The sequence below is a fragment of the Aotus nancymaae genome, unplaced genomic scaffold, assembly GCF_030222135.1.
Source record: "Aotus nancymaae isolate 86718 unplaced genomic scaffold, 86718_ANA_hifiasm-v0.15.2.pri h1tg000058l, whole genome shotgun sequence".
NCBI lineage: Eukaryota > Metazoa > Chordata > Mammalia > Primates > Aotidae > Aotus > Aotus nancymaae.
In genome coordinates, this window is record NW_026988472.1 from 21,689,625 (window position 1) to 21,709,175 (window position 19,551).

The following is a 19,551-nucleotide window of genomic DNA, read 5'->3' on the forward strand; positions in this document are numbered from 1 at the left end:
TAAGTAATTTTTTTCAAATTCAGTTCAGAGTGGGTAATTAACAGGTACACAAAGGCAAAAGAAGATACAGGGAATTCTGCAGATAAGTGACTTTGCCATTTGTGGAAGAGTCTAGATAAAAATGACAAGGTTCAATGTTTTAAGAAAGAAAAACCAATTTAAAAAGAAACTCGGCCGGGCACGGTGGCTCAAGCCTGTAATCCCAGCACTTTGGGAGGCCGAGGCAGGCGGATCACGAGGTCAAGAGATCGAGACCATCCTGGCCAACATGGTGAAACCCTGTCTCTACTAAAAATACAAAAATTAGCTGGGCATGGTGGTTTGCGCCTGTAGTCCCAGCTACTCGGGAGGCTGAGGCAGGAGAATTGCTTGAACCGGGGAGGCGGAGGTTACAGTGAGCCGAGATCGTGCCACTGCACTCCAGCCTGGCACCTGGCGACAGAGCGAGACTCTGTCTCAAAAAAAACCCACAAAAAACAAAAAAAACTCACTGCTGTCAGTTGTCGTGGGGCTAGGGGAGGGACAGCTGAGGGTGGGCAGGGTGGGGAGGGATAAGGAGGGGAGAAATACCAGACATAGGTGATGGGGGGATGAAGGCAGCAAACCACTTTGCCATGTATGTACCTATGCAACAATCCTGCATGATATGCACATGTACCCCAGAACCTAAAGTACAATTTAAAAAAAGACCTCTAAAGTCATCATCTGCCAGTCCTCAATTCATTAGTACTTTCAATTAAAGAAACAAGAAGAGAGATTCCACCTCCAGTATGAGATTTATGATAATGGATGAGGGCCAAACATTTAATGGAGCATCAACTTTGTCACATTAAAAATAAAATTACCAGGTTTACTTATGGAGGGGAAGCAGGATAAATGCCACCACCACACTATTCTCGTGAATAGCCACACTCACTTGTGATCTGACTACTAGGCCCAACTTGTGTTGCTGCTGACCTTGAGGTTGTCTGCCCTTCTGTTCAAAGAGTAATCCAGTCTTATTGAGGCTGGAACTCTTAGCTAAGAACAGACGTGGATGCAAGAGATAAGGAGAAAACCTGCCCTCCCAGGCGAAAGGAAGTCACATGATAAAGCAGATACAGGAAAAAACACATCACAATGAACTATAATATTTAAAGAGGAGAAGTTGGCAAATCAGGGGTGGTTCTGCACTAGAGGTTCCATAAAGCAATAAAATTCATGGGTAAGAATGGATTGGTTCTTTATAGCATTAAATGTGAGTCCACAACTCACTTTCAGATACTGAGCTTCAGCAAGCTTCCCCCACTCACCCCTTTGCTTGCCTTCTCATTTAATTTCTTTGCCAAATTTATGCCAATAATACATGGGCTCAGCAAATTTGAGGCTCAGTCATTTAGCTATTAATTTGAGACAGTGCTAAATAAATAGCCCAGGTCCCCAAAGGAAGGCCTAATATGCAATTGAGGGTATATTTTTGATTACTACATGTCACGTTGTTCTGAGACTTGAATTAAAGTGCAGATCAAACTCACCCCAGAATTACTTTATTTTCCAGTTCATTTTCTCTCTACAGACCTGGCTTGCCTGCTCCTTTTCTTAAGTTATTGGCACTACAACCCTTTGTTCTCAGCAAGCAAAATAAATATTTGCATTAAAAGGAGATGCTGAACTAAATCCATCTGTTCCCATGCAGGAAGTTCTGGTGAATCAAAAGTTCTGAGGCAAAATGCTGTGCTCAGGATTGGTGGTAGAATAAAAAAAAAGGTACACTTGGTTTTTATCCATCTAGTGATCCAGACCTCAAGCACTGCATCCACATACAAAGATTCTATTTGGTTGAAATGCTTATTGGAAGTCACAACTGGGCATGATTTTTCTGTGTATATAGTGGGTAAAATATAGCATCCCTTTTAAGTGTAAAAAGGATCTGCACATTTAAAAACTCATATCCATTTTATCATTGACAACTTTTATAACAACCCTGTGAAGTAGACAGGGTGATTATTATTATTACTATAGTGGCCCCTAAAAGTGGCAGAGCAAGGCTTTGAGATTTCCAGCACAGGGCTCTTTGCACACTACTGTTTTTCTGTGTTCATTTAACATGACTAGAAATTACAAACACATTTGTTTCATTGAAATTATGGAGATTTGCTCTTTCAAATTTAAAACAATTTCAGTATTACCATGATTAAAATCTTACTATGTCCAAAAAGTTAAAGAAATTAGCTGCCACTGGAAGAGATCCAATTTAGCACAGACCAGGAAAACTACTGTTTCTTGAGTTATCAGTAAGCAAATACTGTTATCTTAATAGCATAGTCAATTACCTAATGAAGCACAGGGAAATATACTCTAGCAAACCCCTATTCTACTCAGTTATCAAGTTACAAGTGGAAATAAAAGACGACAAACCCATGACTAAAACAGGCTCGAGCAAAATAAAGATGTATAATATTTTGGGGTGCGTGTGGAAGAGATGGCATGTAATTACATTAATGAAACAAAATACACAGAGTTGTAATGGTTTCCAAAATGTCCTGCTATCAAAGTATAATGCAGTCTGCCCATTATTGAGAGACCCTTTCAATGTATCCTCAAACATTTCCACCATTACCGTCAGGGTTTATAATTGCTCATGCCATGTACAGTAAATAATATAAAGTTATACTAGCGGTGGTGAAAATGCCCCTGTAGCCTTTAAGAGACAACAGGCTTAAGTACTACATTAAAAATGTTACCATAGATAAGGGAGGCAAGTTGAATAATTAAATAAGAAGTGACATGCCACACTTTCCTACAGCAAAATTTAACGATCTTTTCCCCTTCTTGGGAAAATAATATAAAAGAGTACCTTCCAAAATCTATAATTCTTTCAGGAAAATGAAAAGTTTCATCAACAGGCTTAAGTGCTAAACAAACTTATTCCTGTTTCTAATTTGCTGAGATGTCATTTCATAAACACAATAGTCAAACATGGTCTTTGCTTAGATTTGACACACAAAAAGGGTTGTCTTTTCATAATGGTTAGCACATCATCATCAGACCTATCAGAATTTAAAAGGGCAGATAGCCTGAAAGTGGTCTGTTTTTTCTGAAGTTACTAAAAATGGAACTGATATGATAATGAACTAGAGTATCAGTTCTGAGTGCTTTAGGTTTCAGCTCTCAAGGATGAATTGTGAAAGGAATAACAAATTGAAACAGAAGGTAGCTTTGAGGGAAAGGTTATTTTGTTCACTATTGTATGGTTATTTTGTTCACTATTGTATCCACAGATTCTAGTCTAGAATACTGAATAAACTTAGAAAGAGCAACCCTGGGTTTGAATCCTTGTTTTGTCCTTTTCTAGCTGCGAGACTTTGGAACATTTACCAAACACATTTTGAGGGGTTCCTGGACTATAAAAACAGCATGTGTTCCATAAAGCTCTGTATATAGGATGGTTATTATATTCAGCCTATATGAAAAAACTTCTGGACTCAATTTGGGGAGTCATCTAAAAGCTATTATTTATGTGGTATTGTCCCAAACTGAGCATTTTCACAGATGAACAACTGAGGCCAATTTGATATAGTCATATCTGAGGATATAAAAATGAAACAATAAGTTGAAAAGGTATATGCATTTCAAAATCATTTTGTCCTACTTTATTGCAATGATTGCAAACATACATAGTCATAAAATACACAAAGATAGTTGTTACCCTTCTTTGGTCAGATTCTTTGAGAATGTTATGTATGCAGAGATCCTTGTCCCCCCAAAATGAGCACACACACACAAACAAACTGATCCATACACATATACACACCAACATACTTGTAGGTTTGCTTTTTAGGCAACAGAGTATTCTCTAACTTGTCCCAAGGTCTATGATTCAAGTTAAGAATTACAAACAACCCCATCAAAAAGTGGGCAAAAGATATGAACAGACACTTTGCAAAAGAAGACATTTATGTGGCCAACAAACATAAACAATGCTCATCATCACTGGTCATTAGAGAAATGTAAATCAAAACCACACTGAGATACCATCTCATGCCAGTTAGGATGGAGATCATTAAAAAATCTGGAGACAACAGATGCTGGAGAGGATGTGGAGAAATAGGAAAGCTTTTACACTGTGTGAGTGTAAATTAGTTCAACCACTGTGGAAGACAGTGTGGCGATTCCTCAAGGATCTAGAAATAGAAATGTCATTTGACCCAGCAATCCCATTACTGGGTATATACCCAAAGGATTATAAATCAATCTATTATAAAGACACATGAACACGTATGTTCACTGTGGCACTGCTTACAATAGCAAAGACTTGGAACCAACCCAAATGCCTATCAAAGATAGACTGGATAAAGAAAATGTGGCACATATACACCATGGAATACAATGCAACCATAAAAAAGGATGAGTTCATGTCCTTTTTAGGGACATGAATGAATCTGGAAACATCATTCTTAGCAAACTGACACAAAAACAGAAAACCAAACACCGCATGTTATCCCTCGTAAGTGGGTATTGAACAATGAGAACACATGGACACAGGGAGGGGAACATCACACACTGGGGTCTGTTGGGGGCTGGTGGGCTAGGGGAGGGATAGTAGGGTGTGGGGAGATTGGGGAGGGATAACATTAGGAGAAATACCTAATGTAGGTGATGGGGGGATGGAGGCAGCAAACCACCATAGCATGTGTATACCTATGTAAAAATCCTGCAAGATCTGCACGTGTACCCCAGAACTTAAAAGAAAAGAATTACTGAACTAAAGATAAGTATTTGGATTTACATGGGAATAGCTATGGAACACACACACACACACACACACACACACACACACTTCAAATATTTGACTATTTAAATAAGTCTTATACAGTATACAATTTCCTACTGAATCCGATATATGAAATTGCCACTGACCAAATTCTAGGAAAAGGGTCAACTCATGCTCTGCATATTGAAGTGACAGATGCTCCTATAGTATTCTGCAAATCAGTATTTACTTGAAGCAGTTTCACAACTTCTATGTGTTTACAGCAGGGTTGAATTTGACCAGACAACTTGGCTCAATGAGCATTGTAGCTAATTTCTAGTGGACCCTGTGTCTTGGAAGGTAAGGTAACCAACCTCAGAATTCACTTATCTCTTCATTTAATAGTATAAGATGGAGCAAAATTATTTCCACAATCACTGGTGACTTTCTCAGCCTGTGTCTACCTGTCCCAGACAATGGCAGAAATGACACATCTTTGTAGTGGTTACCCTGATCTTTGAAATTAGTGATTTTTACCAAGAGTATATTTTATAGTTCAGCTAATAGCTTCATAAAGATTATGTACATAAAGGCATTTTTAAAATTACTAACAATAGACAATACACAGTTCACACTTCCTCTGGAGAAAAACACTTGACAGCGACACTTGCTATAGTATAAATTTACTAGCTTATACATTTTGCTATACTAATAGAGCTTTGGGGAAAAAAGGAAGCAGGAAAAGAGATGTTCTAAGGCCTAAGAAAACTTCACATTTTAGTATTTGACCTAAGTTATGATATGATTTCTTTAAATTGCCCAGGATAATGAAAAAAATAGATTCATATGCAAATATCTTTACTCAGTAAAAACCATAAATTTCAATAAGTATAAGCACAGGACAACCAAGAGTTTTTTGAATGTATGTCAGCAACCTCACAATTCATCCCTCCTAGCAGTTTTCAGCTGGGCAATTATTTTACTTTTTGATTGTCTTTATTTATGAATTTAGGGGTAGAGGGCACACAGAAATGGTCAAATTCTCATTCATACTGCAAAGGTATTAGTGTATTTCTTGCCATAGTCCACACTTTCAGTTTGGTTTTCTATGTATAACTACAAAACAGATCATTTTTCTTTCCCCTTTTCCTATAATCCCTAGTTTCACATCTATTCCCTGAAACATTAAATCTCTGCAGTTCTGAGATGAGTTGTGGTATCTTTATTTTGCAGATCCTCTCTCAAGTCTGGCATCATGTTGCCTTCACCTGCCTGATTCCTTCCCTCTGGTGGCAATGTTAAGGCTCATGGTTGTGATACCATTGAATGTGGCTTATGCAGAAACAGCTTCAGCTTGGCTCAGAAAATCTCAGGGGATCTCTGCAGGGCCACAGTGGAAGATGGAGCCTTCTAAACAAACACGCTGAAGAGAGGGAATTCAGCCTGATTGGGCTGTAGCAGGTCAATCAGAAAGCACACTGTCCCGGAGAAGCCTTCATACAAGCTGTATATACTTTCAAGGACCCGAGAACCAGCCTTAAATTCCTCAGTAAATAAGAATTGAGCAAACCTAAGAGAAGAAGAAGAAAATATGAACAGTTTAACATTAATGTTTCCATATTGTGGACCTTGGGTTGCTTCCTTCTCTTCTATTAAAGTTTTAGCATAATTTTCTTTCCAGAATTATATAATTAAGTATTTTAAGAAACACATTTTCTCTGTTAAAAAAAGGAGAATATCCATTATATAACTGTGTATGTTTCACAACAAATTATGCTGGCAAGCAAATCCAACTATTCTCAGAGTTTGCAAAGCAAAGGATTTCATTCTCTCTGTCATCCAGTAATTAAAGTTAAAAAAAAAAAAGCCAGACAAATTGTTCTACTTTTATTTATCTTGTAAAGAAGCAAACTGATATATGACTATTCCTTTAAAAAAGTAAATATGCTGTGTTTCTGCAGGCATATTACTTCTGAGCTAGGTTTTTCATTTACATGTGACAAAAACAGAGACTTTGAAAATAAATGGGCAAGATTTTATACAATCTGTGCTGTGAGCAAACAAGGGAATAAGATGAATAGGAAAAGGCAGCAACCTTTTACAACGATATTACCAAATAGCAAATGCAGCTACGTGACAGATTATTTTTGAGACATCCACCTTAAATTAAATCACAGGCCTCTAAACTCCTTATGAAAGACCTTTTTCCTTTTACCCATATTTACCACAAATGCTAGCTTTTCTTCTGAGCTTTTCCCCCATGCACTCATTTATTTATTGCATTATTACATGTTATTAAAGTATATATGATTTGGTATACTGTATTTTTTTCACTTAAAAATGTGCTAAACATTTTCTATGCTTTTCAAAATAATTTCTAAATGATAGCAACTTAAAATACTATTCAGATTATTTATAATAAGTAATATTTTATAGTGGTTTACAGCTTTCAAAGTGCTGTTACCTACATCATCTTTTTTACTGAGTTGCTCTACTCATGCTCATCAAAAACACAAATAATCACCAATTCAGAGGCTGGTGTTCATAGCTTGGTAAGGCTCAAGCACTGATACTGTCATAAATTTAGGTTACTGCTACTATATAGGGGGTCTTACAAAGGGTAATTATTTATTTGATTTTTTAGGGCTCTTGGAATTACATATGGCAGCTTAAAATAAATCAGCAAGAAACAGACTGCAACTCTATTTGGTACAATTTTTCTATAACTGTTTTCCTGAATATGCAACAATTATAAAATGAAATTTAAAATTTAAACAGTAGAATAATAATGCATCATAAGCGTTACTTCAGAATTTGTAATAATATAGCCAGCATCTCATGATATAGCATCATCAGTCTGGCTCCTCAGGGAAAAAAAAAGTTTTCAAGTGTATAAAATAAACCACACAGGATTCCAAAGGAAATTAATTATATTAAAACACAAGAAAAATTTTAAAGCCACATTTGTGATGTAATAACATATGTATTATTTGCTAACACATTAAATGCCAAGATATAGTAATGGGTTTAATAATTGCTAACATTTCTAGCTAGTGATGTGAATATAACATATTTTATAATATCTGTAACAAGAGTAATACCACATGAGAATATCTATTAATTATATTGTTTGCAAAGTCACACCTACTAATACTTCTGTGACTTACTACCTACATTCAGAATGGAAGGAAATGCTACATTTAAGTTTGAGACACAATCACTTTCTCAAGCAAACTCACAAATCCTAGATTAAGCATCCCTGGTATAGAAGAAAGAGCAAAGGCTTTGGAGCTGAGATACACTAATTTGATAATTTCATGTTATATGACCTTTGGCAAATTTCTCAATTTGACTTTAAAATGGTGAAGTTGCAGAACTGGATAGTGTTATATGTAAAGATAAAGGATATCATATATTAGACTCTGAGCAAATAGCAATCATTCGTAAATGGAAAACATTACTTTTTACATAAGCATATTTTAAAAGAGTTGTAAAAAAAATCATGAAAGATGATTTGTAAAAAAACCATGCTAGAGAAGAAACATACAATGTTGCTAGCTCTTCTTCTGACCTTTTCCCCCATGCAGTCATTTATTTATTGCATTATTACATGTTATTAAAGTATATATGATTTGGTATACTGTATTTTTTTTCACTTAAAATATGCTAAATATTTTCTATGCTTTTCAAAATAATTTCTAAATGATACATAGCAACTTAAAATAGTACCAGCAATGTCTGATAGTAGCAGTTTCATTGTATTCTGACCTGTATTGTGTGTTATTATTTGTAAAAAATATTTCAAAAATCTATCCAGTGGTGTAAAATTAAACAAATTATTTTTTCTTAAATGTTCTCAGTCAAAATAGAAGTCCGTATGCTAATTACAGAACTAAAAAGAATGGAAGACACAATAAAATATGAAAACATTTCTTATCAAAACCTATTGATTATGACCAAAATGAATGCTGAAGAAAATTCATAGATTTGTGAGTTAATGTTATTATTAATAAAATGAAGGAATGCTTTCTAATTATGCTTTTTAAAATTCTAGAACATAACAAAATAAAGGGAAGTAACAGTGGAAAACAAACAAAAGACAAAAACAAAAAAATTAATAAGCAAAGCCAGGAGCTAGTTCCTTGAAAGGATTAACAAGATAGAAAAAAAACACTGGTGCATCTGACCAAGAAGGAAAAGCATTAGAAATCACAAAGGGCACATAGCCACAGGGATAGGAAATAAAAATATTATGGGACTATATTATTGGAGCTCTATGTCAAAAATTTGAAAATTCATATGAACTAGATGGTTTGATAGAAATACATTCACTGCCAAAAAGAAGAGTTAGAAAACCCAAGTAATTGAATAAGCATAAAAGAAAATTAAGAAGTTGTCAAATATTTTTCTGCAGCCATAAAATCCAACTGTATGTTAAATAATAGATGACAACCAAGTAATATTTATTTTAGGGAGGTACATATTTTTTAACATGCAATTGTTAAAGTATGCCCCTAGCCGACAGACAAAATGGGCTCCCCATGGCAAAATGAGGTGCTCCAAATTAAAACAGAACCAGGTAGCTATGACTGGGTGAGGGAGTGATCATGTATTCTGTGTTCTGAGAAAGATGTTGTAAAAGCAACACAGGACCTTTCTTTTTCCAAACCAGTTCCTGTTGTGAGTGCCAAGATACGCCAGCCCTCCACCCGCCATTTGGAAGAAACAGGTGACAGAGACTTCTGGTTTTGAGCCTGGAGACTAATCAATTAGATCACACCTAAGCCAAACAGAGCCGCCTGCCCTGGCCAATCAGGGCTCAGCTGCACTGACCAATAGGAACTGAGTTTCAATCCTTCATTTTCATAAAAGGACCTGACCTGGGCAGCCCTCTCTTGTTCTCTGAAAGCCTGCTTCTTTCTACACCAAAGGCTGTATATCCGACTGTTCACTGGAATAGTCTCTTTCCTACACATTCGGTTGCAGAGTTGTTCACAAAATACCCAAACAATACAGATATTACCTGTACATTTCCAGTATTCTACTTGTTAGTAAAAAATGTAAGTTGTCTCTTTAGAGCCCTGGACCCCAAATCTTATAACCAAGACTCTGTAAGCTAGGACTGGCCTGCCAGAAAATAATGTGTACAAAGTTCATTATTTGAGTGATGGATACCCTGAAGCCCTGGTTTCACCACTATGCAATCTATCCAAATAACAAAATTACACTTGAATCCCATACATTTACACAAAGTTTTTAAAAGTTAAAATATTAAAAATTACAAAAAAGAAAATAGAGGTGTTCTGATCCCTTTTAATAGACTTTATAGCAAATGAATGAATTTCATTCATTTCTGATGAAATTTAGCCCAAAGGTGAAATCCCACTAGCCTAGATGATATCCAAAATTACTTTCTTTTTCCGTATTTGGGAAACAGAAGATCTGGCTTCAAGGAAACCATGAATCAAATATATAAACAGATTTCCTAAACAATAGAGCTTCAAATTGAAGACTTACATAAGTTAGTATTTGCCATTCAGTGCATTCATGTAAATATCATGAAAAGTAGTTTATGTTTTTTAAACATTAAATATTAGATAAGTTGGCTTGGGAAGGCCTTTATGAGAAAATGACTTTTGAGTGAAAGTCTGAATGAAATGGGGAAGTCAGGAGATATATGTAGAAAGTGAGCATTACAGGTGGAGGAAACCAAAACTTCCAAGGCCTTGAGATGAAGTCTACCTGGCATCCTAATGGAATTACAAGGAAGCCACAGTGTTGGAAAGAACCAGGTGGAAGAAGAGTAGGGAATGAGATTAGAGAGGTAATGGGAAGCTAGATCATGTAGGACCTTTCATTCATACGAAAGACTGGCATTTACTCTGAATCATATAGGAAGCTATTGGATTACACTGAACAGAGAAGTGTTATAATCTAACAGGATAAACATTATAAGAAGTGAATATAAAAACCATGGTAAAACATAGAAGTATTCCTAGTAAAATCAGCATAAAAAGCAAGGGTGTTTACTACCAGTCTTACTATTGAACATTTTTATAGGGTTGCATCGTTATAGAGAACCATGTAGTGGAAAAAAAACACCATGCACATGAGAAAGGAAGTAACAGAATCATAGTTATTTGCAGATGTGTGTGTATCTATTTAGAAAACCCAATAGAATCTAACAAAAAACTAATAGAAACAGTAATGGAGTTAATTAAGGCAGCTAGATATATTATTATAATATTTATAAAAAGTAAAATATTTGTAAGATAAAATCTATATTTATATAAAAAATTACATATTAGAATAGAAAAGATTCAGTGATGTGTATGTTTTAAGAGCTTTCATATATACCAGTAATAAATGGTATGAAAATATAATGAAGGAAAAGATTCCACTCACAATAAACCTGGAAACATAAAATACCCAGGAATAAAATTAATAAGAAACATACAAGATCTTTTTCATAAGATCAAAACTTTACCAAATTACATTTGTTTAAACTTAAATAAATGGAAAGGTATACCATGTTCCTAGATGGAAAAACTCAATATTCTAAAGATGTTGATTCTCATTAAGTAATCTGTAAATTCAATGAAGTTCCAATCAAATTTCTGTAAGATTTTTTTAAGTATGACAAATTGACTCTAAAATACAATTAAAAGAATAAATGACAGAATAATAGGTGGAATAGGGGAAAGTATGGAACTTATATATTTATATCAATTCAGTTTATGAAAAAATTAGAATTTCAAATTATGGGGGTAACTGGTCAAGAGATGCTATTAGAATTTTTTTAATAAACAAAAAAAGATACACATCTGAGACTATTTAAAAAGTTCTAGCAGAATCAAAAATTTTAATGTTAAAATAAAATCATAAAATTATTATAAGCCCATGTAAATTAATTGTTTTCTAATCCTGAATTGGGAAGGGTCTTTAAAGCATAACACATAATCTAGATATTTTAAAGAAAAGATTAAAAACTTTGACAAGAAAAATACTTAAAAGTTTGGTATGACAAAAGGCTATGGACAAAATTAAAAGAGAAATGGCAAAGCAGGAAAATATTTACAACATATATTGACAAAGAGTTACAATCCTGAATAGAAGCATCACAACAGGAAAAAAATGGGCAAAGGATAAAGACAGGCTAGTTATGGACCTAGAAATACCTATGGACCTAATGATTTCAATTCTAAAATTTCTCTGACAAGTGCTTTCGCAAGTGCACAGAAATATATGTATTGGATATTTGGGGAAATTTTGTTTTTATTAGTAAAGATTACACACATACCAAGTGTCCATTATTTAGGGACTGGTTAATTCTGGTACATACATAGTGAGTAACTATATAGCCATTTAAAAAATGAGATAGATTTATACAAAATGAAATAAAGAATGGCCCTTAAAAATTGTTCATTTAAAATTATAACCTGCAAACATAGTGGGGAGGTGGTGGGCTCACACCTGTAATCCCAGTACTTTGGGAGGCTGAGGCAGGAGAATTGCTTGAGGCCAGGTGTTCAAGGCCAACCTGGGCAACATAGCAAAATCCTGTCTCTATAAAATAATAATAATAACAATAATAATAATAGTAGTTGTTTTAGTCCATTCTGGCACTGCTATAAAGAAATACCTGAGACTGGGTAATTTACAAAGAAAAGAGGTTTAATTGGCTCATAGTTCTGCAGGCTGTACAGGAATCATAGTAGCTTCTGGGAAAGACTGAGTTCCACTAGTCAGGAGCAAGAGGGCAGGGGGAAGTGCTACACACTTTTAAATAACCAGATCTCTTGAGAATTCTATCACTATAGAGTACCAAGAGGGGATGTTGCCAAACCATTATGAGAACTCTGTCTCCAGGATCCAATCACCTCCTACCTCGCCCCATCTTCAACACTGGGATTACAATTAGACATGAGATTTGGTAGAGACACAGATCCAGATGGTATCAGCCATGTATGGTGGCATGAACCTGTAGCCCTAGCTACTCAGGAGGCTAAGGTGTGCCCACAAGTTCCAAGCTACAGTGAGCCATGAATCACACCACTGTACACCAGCCTAGGTGATAGAGTGAGAACCTGTATCAAATAACTAAATAAGCAAGCAAGCAAGTAAGCTATAAACAGTATGTATAGACCTATTACACATCTGTAGTAGTAGGAGCTCATTAAAATATACATGCACACATATACATCTATGTGAACAAACATTTATGTATAAAGAAAAGTCTGGAATTATAGTAATAACAATGAACATTTACATTGCAGTTACTATGTGCCAAGCATTATTCTAAACAATTTTTCATATATAAACTCGTTTAAACTACCAAACATCCCTATGAGGTAGGTACTATTTTCTGTATTTTACGAATGAAGATATTGAGACTCACTTGTTAAAATGAGCTAAGTGACTTGCTAAAAGTTGTGTGACCTTGTTAAAGGTCACTTAAGTCACTTAGCTCATTGTAATAAGTGATTTGTTAAATGTCACACAATCAATTTGATAATCATCAGTTATGCACTTTCAGTGGGAATCTTCATAACAGTACAGGCGCTACTCTAGAACCCCCTCCCGCCTCCACCAAGTGACAGCTCAGATTGATGGGAACCAGACTACATGGGTGGGTATGAAAGACCACTCTGGCTTAGAAGACCTAGGTGCCACACAGGAAAACAATGTCTTTTGTAAGCATTCATGGTTATAGACACCTTCTCAGTCCCTTCAAAGTGAATGCCACTTTCATGACACTCTGCATTCAGGGATGCCCCTACCTGTGCTTTCTATCAGATTATTTATAGTTCATTTATGGCCCTTGGCCCAGTTTACCCAGATCACCAGTCAGAGGTAATATCTATCAAAAGCAATGTTGTCTGGTATATAGCAGATGTTTCACCTTTATTAGGTTTACAGGAAATAAACTATAGAGGAAAATTTTATATTGTCTGTCAAAATTACAAATATATATATATATTTATTTATATAACATATATAGGAGATATGTATATATAATATATGTATACACACACACATACGCACACAGGAGATATATATCTCCTTTGGCCCAACAATTCCATTTCCAGAAGTTTATCTTTTAGATATACCTATACATATGTAAAATGATATATGCACAAGATTATTCATCATAGCACTATTTGTAGTACACAGTATTGGAAATAACCTAAATATCTTCCTATATGGGACTGGTTAAATAAATTATGGTGCACTCATACAATATAATACTATGCAATAATAAAAATGTTTAAAGAAGCCCTTTCTGTACTGATATAGGGTGAACACTAAGATAGCAAGATGCTATCATTTGTATAAAAAAGAGAGACAAATACACACATACACACATATGGGGACAAATACACACACACACACACACACACACATATATATATATGTATGTATGTATTATAGTTTAGATATTTTACCCTTCAAATCTCATGTTGAAATTTGATCCTTGGTATTGCAGATGGGACCTAGTGGGAAATGGTTGGGTCATAGAGGCAGATCACTCATGAACAGATTGATGCCATCCTCCTGGTAATGAATGAGTTCTCACTCTATTTGTTCCCACGAGATGATTATTTAAAAGAGCCTGGCACTTTCCTCCTCTCTCCCTTCTTCTTTCCCCTTGTGATGTCTGCTTTTTCCTTCTTCTTCTGTCATAAGTAGAAGCTTCCTGAAGCTCTTACCAGAAGCAGATGTTAGTGATGCTTCTTGTACAGCCTGAAGAATCATGAGCCAAAGGAAACTTTTTCTTGATAAAGTACCCACCCTCAAGTATTCCTTTATAGCAACTCAAATGGATTAAGACATTTACCTATACACTACGTACACAGAATATTTTTGGGAAGATAACCAAGAAACTATCTCCAGAGAAGTCAACTGCATGGCTGCAGGGCACAGTTGATGTATTTATTTTTACACTTTTCAAACCATTTGACTATATTACTAATTCAGAAAATTAATTAGATTTAAATTTTGAAAAAAAAAAAAAAAAGACCTATAAAGAACAGCTGACCTTTGAGCTCTGTAGATATATTTAGAGTTTCCTGTGAGCCGGTACAGCAGCAGGAAGACATAGGCACTGCCAGCTACTCCGTGGCAAATCCCAGGCCCCTTCTTTAGCAGGCCTTTCTGCCACGTGAGCTCCCCACACCGAATACATGTGTCCAGGTACTGCGGTTTCTTGGAAACCAGATAAGCTTTGGCAAACAGATAGGCAATTCCTGTGAAAACATCAAAGACATTAGAGGTGACTTTCAGGACTTAATATTTTGGAGCAGAAATTCTAGAACTATAAAAAGCTCATGAATAACCTGAGTACTGTTAAAACACAGATTCTAATATGGTAGTTCTGATGTGGGGCTTGAGATACTACATCTCTAAGAAGCATCCTTCTGAAGACCACACTTTGAGTAGGAAGGTGCTAGAATGTTCTATAAGAGTCTTATTTTTCCGGTGAGATTTTAATTTGTTTTAATTGTATTGTGGGGTTGGCCCTGGGAGAAAAAGCAACATTTTAAATTGACGTATATAGATAAAATATAAAATTTAATTTACAAATGGGTTAATATTTAATGATGTATATTCTAGTAAGCATTATGCATATTTGGTTATTTGAAATGGCTAAATATTTATCCTGTAATGAATTTGTAGTTTTACATTTGTAATGTTTAGGTACTTATAACTATACACATTTTCTTAAGAGCAAAACTGGGCGTCTTTCCAAGAAAAACAATGTTCCAGAAGGACCTTGCCAAGACTTCTACTTCAGCTGTGAAGTGAGTCCTTCCCACCCTGATTGTTCCAAGGAAAGCATTGTTCCTTCAAAGCTCTTTAACAAAAGTAGTATCAATTACAAAGGCAGAAATGGAAACAAGAGAAGCAACAGCTATTAATAGAAATGATTTTCCCCAAGTTCTGGGTGTTCATATTCAGTGAGGAGGTTAATATCACAAGATCACATTCTTTCCTGCATAACCTACTTTTCTCCTATATAAAAAGTGTGAAAGACTGAAATATAGTTGATATCTTGACTATCTCGTCAATCAGGGTTATCATTGCCTTCCATTGCTTTGACTAGGCTATTTTACAACTCTGTAGAGATAGAAACTGTCTTATAGAAAACTGATAGTAATGTAAATATTTTTTGTCTCTAGAAACTCACATTCTGTCTGGTAGAGGTTGACTTCCTTCTGCCTCTGTGGCAGAAGCCAGTTTTGCATTTATTAAGCAAACTTATTTCAGCATTCCTAATGGCCTATATAAATATGTCTACTCTTTGGATTTTCCTTTGAAACAGTTGTAACATCTTTCTGGTTCCCTCATTAAATAATGACCTCAGTAAAATGGTTCACACATATTCTTTTTATATTTGTATGAGAGTCATGATTTCATCCTCTTTTTAAGTGTATCCTTTAATATACCCTGTGATTAATACTTACATAGCAACAAGCTCTTTGCTCAGTCAATGCTTTCCAGTCAACTATTGACAATGGTTACCTACAGCATTCTCCTACTTCAGTTTTAGGAAGAAAGTATCTTGCACAAACTAAAGAATTATATGAAAAGAACTGAATTTATTTAATCATGCATTCATTCATTGCATCCATTCATTTGAAAGTAGTCATTGATTATGTACTGTATGCACAGCCCTAGGCAAGGCTGGCTTCATGGGCATGCCACCTGTGCACTCCTACAGCCCATACTCCTTAAAAGGGTCCCATGTTGAGTTTAATGCTCTGCTATTACCACCTTGAAATTCTCAATAATTTTTCTAAAAAGAACTTGCATTTTCATTTTTCTATGGGCCTTCCAAATTACATACTCAGTCCCAGCACTGGGTGATATTAAATAAATGCTAAACATGACTACCACCCTTCAAGAAGGTACTCTCTATAAAGGGAGATAAAATATATACTTATAACTAATACATAATAGGATATGTAGTTCATGATGCTGCTGGAACATAAAATAAATGGTTCTCTCAATAATACTATTGGAATCAGAAAGGTGGAAGTTCCCTACGGAGATAGCTGATGAGGCCCTAGATGGAAGGAGTACTTTTTCAAAACTTTGAAGGATACATAGTAAACTCCAGGCTCAAGATGAAGCAGGGAGGGCATTCTATCTAGCACCAAGATTAGCAAGGGCAAAGATATGGAGCCAGAAAGGACAAGCCACATGAAGGCTAGTGGGGCAATGTTCTAACCAACAGACACTAGTGAGGAAGAAGGCTAGACTGGGTTCTGATTACGGATGGTTTTACAAATCTAGTTAGATAGCTTGGACTGTACTCCATGATCATCAGGGAACCAATGAAAGTGTTTTTGTTGTGGACTGGTTGGCTTTTATTTTTGTATGACAATATGATTATTATGGACAAAATGTCCCAATTTTAGTGGTGTCAGGATAGACCTAAAGAAGGGTAACAGGGTAGTTGTGAGCTGATTATGTTGGTAGAAAGACAAAAGTGATCTGCATGTTCATCATAGCACTATTCACAATAGCAAACACATGGAGACAACCTAGATGCCCATCAATGGTGGACTGGATAAAGAAAATGTGGTACATATATACCATGGAGTACTAAGCAGCCATAAAAAAGAGATCATGTCCTTTGCAGGAACATGGATGGAGCTGGAGGCCATTATCCTTAGCAAACAAATGCAGGAACAGAAAACTAAATACTGCATGTTCTTACTGGTAAGTGGGAGCTAAATGACGAGAACACATGGACATAAATATGGGAACAATAGACACCAGGGTCTACTTGAGTGGGGAGGGTAGGAAGAGGGTAAGGGTTGAAAAACTATCTATTTGGTACTATGCTCACTATCTGCATGACAAAATCCTTTGTACACCAAACCCCAGTGACATGCAATTTACCCATGTAACAAACCAGCACATGTACCCAATGAATCATAATAAAAGTTGAGAAAATAAAAGATAATAATAAAATGGTTAATTGTATATTATGTAAATTTCACCTTAATTTAAAAAAAGGGAAAAGCTTCTCTTAAAAAATAGAAAGCCAATGAAAGAGACATTTTGCAGAACTTGGTAAATGTTTCAACATTAATTGGGCATCTACTATAAGCGAGGCACAGTAGTAGGTGCTAAGCATTTAGAAAGTCTCTATCTTCACGGTGTTTTTCAGCTTAACTGGAAGTATTAGACAATGTGAGGGGCAATAGAAGTCTCATGGAAGCACACAGGAAGTCCCCCAGCCCACACTTGGTAGAAGGAAATGACTACTAGAGGAGTGAAACCATCTAATCGGATTATTGGAGGTTGGCAAGGAATTACCCAGGTGTACTGGATGCTGTTGATGACCTGCATGGATCGGCTTGATCTTACCGACCAAATGCCTCATTTCCCAGTTCCTGTGAGAGCTGGCAACTAACAAAACTCACTGCTGCATCTTCTTGAGAGATTTTCCCTCAGACAAATGAGAGGCTATGCTATGCAGCCACCCCTCACAGGGATGACACAGGGATAACGCAGGGATACAAAATATCAGCTTCCTTGCCTCAAGAGAAACCCAGCTTCTTGATATAATCGGTGTTTCTTAGCTTCTCCTCAGACTCAGGGTGAAGCTAGCCTCCAGGTAAGACATGGTCCTCTTTGGCCTATTCTGCTTCCCTGCTCCCTTACAGGTTTCTCTTGATAGCAAGCTCTACTTCTAGACCCTGAACAAAGAGCTTGTTGAAGAGTGAGGGCATTACAGCCAAACAAAGGAAGGGTGGGTGGGAAGGCCCTGCTCTTGCTGGCCTCCACCCTCAGGCTCTAAGTATCCTTCCTAGATGATTGCTTTAGCTTTCTGCCCCCAGGTCTGCCATGCCTTAAACTCATTCAGTGGCAGTGAGTGGCCTTTCTGGGACCGTAATCTGACTATGACATTCCCCTGCTTAAACTACCAAAATGACTCCCTATTACCCAGATGCTTTCGCATGACACAGAAAGCCCTTTGTGACTGAGCTCCTTTTCTATTTTCCCACCTCTTCTCCTCCATTCCCTTCTTGAATCTTTTCACTTCAGTAGAACCAAACCACCTGCAGTGCTTTCACGCTTCTAACTACCAATGTGGTTCACTTTTCTTGGAATAAGCTTTGTACCTTTCTTGGTCTGGCTAACTTACTTCAAGCATCACAACCTTCAGGAAGCCTTGTCTGGGCCTGGAGGCAGCATGAGGAACCCCTCTGAGCTTTCATTTCTCCCTATACAAACTTTAGCACTTACACAGAACCCAATTAAAATTACCTATTTCCATTGCTGGCTCCCCTAATACCATGCAAACTACTCAAGAGCAGAAACTGTATCTTGTTCACTTTTGTTCCACTAGTGTGTGACATGGTGTCTGGCAAATGCCAAGAACCTCATAAATGTCTGTTGACCAAAAAGTGCCCCATTTCTCACCCCAGCACAGGCTGATACTGGGTATAGATGAGAGATGTAGAAGGAAGAAGGGTGAGATGGTCTAATTGCTATAGCAGGCCATGAGTCCCAGACCGATTAAAAGGTATTGATCCTGTGGTTCTGGCCAGGAGCCTCTTCCTGCATCCTGGATCACAGAATGGTACATGGAAGTGACCTTGCAAAACTTCTAAACCCATTGGCTCCTTACCCAACATAATGGAAGTCACAATAAGGTGGCTTAATTTAAAAAAAAAAAAAGGAATGGTAGGTTTCTTTCCTTTTGATAGGAATCAGGAACTATATCATTTCATCATAGGAACACTAATTATTGTGCATTGATAAGAAGCCTGAGTCAGCAATGAGGTCTTTGCTAAATGCAA

The 19,551-nt window shown here is 36.3% G+C and overlaps 1 protein-coding gene across 2 annotated transcripts in view; it reads right to left on the reverse strand.

Moving 5' to 3' along the window:
- Positions 1–381: 381 nt before the first annotated feature.
- The window catches only part of LANCL3 (LanC like family member 3), a 99,650-nt gene continuing 80,480 nt past the window's right edge, over positions 382–19,551 (reverse strand). The window contains exons 4-5 of one of the 2 annotated variants that reach the window (XM_012448103.2): positions 14,772–14,979; positions 382–6,302 (exon numbers count right to left, since the gene is read on the reverse strand). In XM_012448103.2, coding sequence (XP_012303526.1) covers positions 6,143–6,302; positions 14,772–14,979 — 368 coding nt within the window. In that variant the 3' untranslated portion in view covers positions 382–6,142. Of the gene's footprint in view, positions 6,303–13,595; positions 13,660–14,771; positions 14,980–19,551 lie in introns of those variants that run through there. The other variant, XM_012448104.2, reaches the window with a different exon arrangement.